General features: G+C 28.1%; 1 protein-coding gene across 1 annotated transcript; it reads left to right on the forward strand.

Moving 5' to 3' along the window:
- The first annotated feature begins 2,094 nt into the window (after positions 1-2,094).
- On the forward strand, positions 2,095-3,347 carry LOC101489514 (caffeoylshikimate esterase-like). The gene has a single exon (XM_027333842.2). The coding sequence runs from the start codon at positions 2,256-2,258 to the stop codon at positions 3,222-3,224; it is 969 nt and encodes a 322-aa protein (XP_027189643.1). The 5' UTR covers positions 2,095-2,255; the 3' UTR covers positions 3,225-3,347.
- The last annotated feature ends 2,653 nt before the right edge of the window (positions 3,348-6,000 follow it).

The raw sequence follows: 6,000 nt of genomic DNA on the forward strand, positions 1-6,000 counted from the left end.
ATATTTAATACATGTCTCATAATGATATGATATAATATATATTATATTTAAATAATAAAATTATCATCGTGAACAATTACATAGTAGTTTTTTTTTAAATTTATTTATTATATTTTAAATATTATAAATTAACAAAAAAAAATTAAATAAGTAATGAAATAATTTTATATTAAAATTATCCATTGACACTACTAAATAAACAATTAAAAATTTAAAAACAAAATCATGAGTAATGAAATAATTAAATTTTATTTGTTAGAAGGTAAATAAATATATGATATATATATTATATGTTAATGACAATAATATTTGTAAATAAATTATATTTATTTTAAATTTTCAATTAAATTTTATATTTTTATAATTGTGAATACTAATTTATTAAATTATATAAAAAAAAACTACCTTTATGTAAAATCATAAATATTTTTTAAAATAATTATTGATATTTTATTTTTAAGCTTAATATCAAATTCTATTAATTGTTTTTCTATTTGATTAGATTTACATTTTTATATTTTAAATTATCTTTTACAAAATATTTTACATTTATATTTTAAATTATATATTATAAACTTAATTTAATAAACTACTGTTCTTAAACTATCATGTTGGTTTTTAAATCAATTCGTATTCAAAGCAGAAATTTCAATTATAAAAATATAATATAATAAGATTTTAAATTTTAATTATAAAAATATAATATAATAAAATTTTAAATTAGCTTATCATATTATTAGTTTATCAAACAGTATATTACAATATAATTTATAATTTATGTTATATTGATTCATCACACTGTATTATAATTTATTTCTATCATCTATATTACTGTTCATTATCCTGTTCATTGAACCTATAATAATGAATCATATCGAATGACAGCTCTATTATATAATTACATAGCATTGAGTTTTGTCATCGTGGAACATCTAAGTTACCTATAGCTAATAAATAAATATGTTAGATTTTGGTATCCAAACACGAAAGCATGTGCCAACTATCTTATTGTGGTCCCACCTTATTAATTAATATATGCATGTGCCAACTACCTCCTTCTTCCTCATAAAATTCAACATCCACCCCCAGCTGTTCTTGATGACTTTGAATTTGAACTATCTCTACCATTCCTTTTCATGTGATACTTTTTTTTGAGTGTATATCGCTGTAATTTTTATTTGAAACTTCATATTTCTTAGAATTTTTTTCTCTTTCGTATGGCTTTAAAAAATAAAAAGCCAAATAGCAAGTAAAAATCAAATAGATAATTACTATCAAAAGAATTAAATGATAGAGAACATTTAGTAAAAAAATTAATATATTTAATATTTAAATTTTAGATAAAATATATTAATATTTTAGATCAAATATATTAATATTTTAGATCAAATATATTAATATTCTAGATAAAATATATTAATATTTTTATTGATTCAATTTTATTTTATATAAAAAATTAAATTAAAATTAAATGATTCAAATTTTAAAAACAAAAGTTTTATTTAAAAATATATAAAATTTAGATCTTCTATTTTTTACTTAACAAACAAAATGAGTATGATTGCATACACATAAATCTAGTAAGTAGGCGAGTAAATCTTTAAAATTATAAGGGTAGTTCAAATTAGTATCAAAATTTTATAAATTATAATAAATTTTTAAAATTATAAAATATTAATCAAAATAAATAATAATCCATTGAACTTTTGTCATAATATAGTTTCACGTGGCATTGTCATTTAAATTTATCTCAGCTTAATGTCATCTCACATACAAATATGTTATTAATTAACTATGCATAAATACAGTTTTGACAATTTTATTTATTAAATATTTAAATTTTATAAAAAAATTAATTAATATTATAATGATATTGATATAAAACTAATATAAAATAATTATATATTCAATTAATATTTTAAATTATATATAAATTTAAATATTAACTATTTTTATTAATATTTTGTAATTTTAAAAATATATTTACTAATATTCAAAATTCATAAATGAATTTGATGAATTTTTTTATACGTCAATCTTATATAAATATTATAAATACATCATAATGAATCATAAATTGATTAAATAATAAGTTTAATTTTTTGAATTTATATTTTATTCACATATTCTATTAGAAGTAAAATTAAAATAAATATCCAAACATAATAGACATCCTATTATAACTAAAACTAAAATAAATATCCAAAAATAATAGATAAGTAACATATTGAGAGGAGTGAGCAGGTTTAGACACAATGGTACACCCAGTTGCTGAAGCCAACGATCATAGCCCCTTCGGTACCCTCACTCCGGACGAGTTCTACGCTCACCACTCAGTGAGTCACGGTTCCGAATTTGTAACCAACCCTAGAGGCCTCAAACTCTTTACGCAGTGGTGGATCCCCCAGCCTCCAACTAACATCATCGGGACCATCGCCGTCGTCCACGGCTACACCAGCGAGTCCAGCTCGTTTATCCAACTAACCGCCGTTTACTTTACCAAGGCCGGATTCGCCACGTGCGCTATCGACCACCAGGGACACGGTTTCTCCGACGGTCTAATCGCTCACATCCCTGACATCAATCCCGTGGTCGACGACTGTATCACGTTCTTCGAATCATTTCGCTCTCGCTTCAATTCTTCGTTGCCTTCTTTTCTCTACTCGGAGTCTCTTGGCGGAGCTATCGCGCTTTTAATCACTCTCCGCCGTAGCGGAACTCCGTGGAACGGCGTCATTCTCAACGGGGCTATGTGTGGAGTCAGCGCCAAGTTCAAACCACCGTGGCCGCTGGAACACTTTCTCTCAATGGCAGCTGCGATAATTCCGACTTGGTGCGTCGTTCCTACGCGCGGTTCGATTCCTGAAGTTTCTTTCAAGGAGGAGTGGAAGAGGAAGCTTGCAATTGCGAGTCCGGGGAGGTCGATGGCGCGTCCACGCGCTTCAACTGCACAGGAATTGTTGAGGATTTGCCGTGAGCTGCAGGGAAGGTTCGAAGAAGTGGAGGTGCCGTTTCTGATTGTGCATGGAGCCAACGACGTCGTTTGTGATCCAGTTTGTGTGGAGGAGTTGTACTCACGCGCCACTAGTAAAGATAAGACGCTGAAGATATATGATGGGATGTGGCACCAGTTGGTCGGGGAGCCGGAAGAGAATGTGGAGTTGGTGTTTGGTGATATGTTGGAATGGCTTTACAAACGCGCCACCGTGTGCGGTACTAATTAGATGGTGGGATAACCTGTCAGTTTACAGGTCAATATAAATAAATACTATCCTTAGATGGTGGGATAATCTGTCAGTTTACAGGTCAATATAAATAAATACTATCCTTCTTTTTCTTCCGTTAAATTAATATATTTGAATATTTAATAATCTAAGTTATGACAAAACTTATTTTATAATAAAAAAATAAATAAAAAGTAGGATTCATATTGGAATTAACTCATCGTTTCTCTCCATGCTATTTATTACATCCTCACTACACATATGCGCTGGCATCTCGGTGCTTATAAAAGTAAAATATACTCCAATCAAAGTTGTTAGTCAATTTTACAAATTAGATTAGATGCAGTAAATATTGATTAAAGGAAAGTAGATCCGTAGAGTCATAAGAAATTGAATATTCTATCTTTTAAGTTATATGTAGGTGTATCGGTTAATGGGTTAATTACTTTATGAGAGTTATCACTGATCATTATTACTTTTTGGAAGTCATCAGGAGTTCAATAGCTATCTATAGCCAAATTTATGAAATGTGAAAATAATTGAATGATCACTTGAAATTTTCAATGTATGGAGAAATGATGCTTTTGGAGTGTGAAGGAGCACGGTTCTGTCAACTTTCTAGTTTCAAGATATTGGTACACCACCAAGAAGTACAACTAATTAAATAGTTTATTGTGAAAAAGTTTGAACCTTTTTTATCTCCTAACGGTGTCTTTTATTGATTTACTTCCAGTATTAACTATAGCTCCCAATCACTAAACCTGGAGAAAATTACTACTAAAGAGTAAACATGTTGGCTAGAATTTCACTGCGATTGCAAACCACTACAAAAAATATTTGTAGCACCTTCGATTTACAGAAAATAAGGAATACAAATGAAGAAGTGCATGATGGTACAATAAAAAAATGAATTGTAGAAGTAAATGAGAAGGAAAAAACTAAAGAGCTGTGTGAAAAAATAAATGGAAAGACAAAAGTTGAGTTACTTTTTGGAAATTGAAAAAAAATCATCACTTGCGTGTAGCAGACAATCATACATGAAATCTGCTCTAGACTCTTGTGAAATTGGTTTTTCTATCCATGTTCGCAATTCCTATCTCATCTTTTGTAATTAGTGACTTAGTGTAATGGTGCAATTGCCGAGATGCTGCGTATTTTGTTTTTTTTGCATGTTGATTTATTGGCAACTCTCCTGAGATGGTTTAACAATAATGTTTCGGTACTGAGGACTGTTGGGTTAGTCCGATCCAATTCATTGGTGTATCTGCTGGTGAATATGATTTGATATGTGTAATTTTTTACATTAATATTAAGTATCAATTAAATTGTAGTTTTATTCATTCAGTAGAGCCAAATTAATAATTTATAACACCCGGCCGGTACAAGGGTAAGGGTAAGGTCAAAGCAAAAGTGCTTGCTTTAGGCCTCCTAAAATAAATAAAAAAATTTACTTAGTAAAAAGACCTCATATTTTTTTAATTTAAAATTATTTAATATTTTTAATATTTTATATATTTTAATAAAATTTTATATAAATTAAAAATAAAATATTTTAGTTTTATTATAAATTATTTAATACTTATGTCAGTACAACTAAATTGGCTAATTAAGACAATAAGGATGAGAGAAATATTAATTATAAATTGAATAATCATGAGATAAAAAGTGAGTACATCATTCATATGAGAAATGTCTTATTTCATTCTTTGAAAAATATAGAGAAAATAGATTTGAAAATATCATTAATTTTGTTAAAAAGAATTTATATAATTATTAAATACAATGTTAATAATTTATTTATTAAATTTTAAAAAAGTATTATCTAATAATTTCGTTTTAAGCCTCGTAATGTGTTGGGCCGACCCTGATTAATATATTCAAATATAATTTGACTAACAATATTTAAATTGAAAAATCGTTGTTAAAGTTTTTCTAATAATTTTTTCGAAAAAAACGCATAGAGATTTTGGAATAGGGTCAGATTTAATGAATCAGCCCGACCACTCATATTTTCAATATGAGTTAATTGAACAACGTCCCAGTATATTAATTAGAGAATTGTACTGCGCACCCCCCCACTTTTACCTGCCACCCCCCATAATTTTTTATTGACCAATCTACCCTTTTTATTTTATATAAAATTTATCAGTAAATATACTACACTATTTTCTCACCCCCACTTTCGAAAGTTTTTAAAAAAATTCTATTAATCGAAAGTTTCAAACTTTCGAAACAATCAGAGGTTAGATTTCATCAACACATTCGAACCTTTTGTGAAAAATACAAATTTTCGAAATGCAATTTTCACAAAAATCACAAAACATTCGAAACTTTTCTTAAGTATGAAACCTTCGAAACGTGCATTTGCTGAAACTTTCGGAACTTTGCTTAAGTCTGAAAGCTCCGAGGCATGATTTGGATTACACATTCGAAGATTTGGTTAATGCTGAAACCTTCGAAACCCAAAACACATTTCGAAAAATCTATCACGGATAAATTTTTTATTATAACTATATATTTGAAGTTTTATTTGAAACATATTTTGTAGGTATTTCCTTCACGAGAATCTGTGTTTGAATGGGCAAAAACCATTAGAAGAGAAAATGGAATTTTAATTGTCATCATTCGTTCAGATAAAGCAACCGGAAAGAGGGGAAAAAAAAGACAAATTGATTTTGGGATGCGAAAGAGGTGGAAGATATAAATCAAAATCAAAATCAACAGTGACTTGTTCTCATAAGGAAAATTGTCCGTTTACTCTCAGATGTATACCCTT

The sequence above is a fragment of the Cicer arietinum genome, chromosome 4 (genome assembly GCF_000331145.2).
Source record: "Cicer arietinum cultivar CDC Frontier isolate Library 1 chromosome 4, Cicar.CDCFrontier_v2.0, whole genome shotgun sequence".
In the NCBI taxonomy this organism is placed as follows: domain Eukaryota; kingdom Viridiplantae; phylum Streptophyta; class Magnoliopsida; order Fabales; family Fabaceae; genus Cicer; species Cicer arietinum.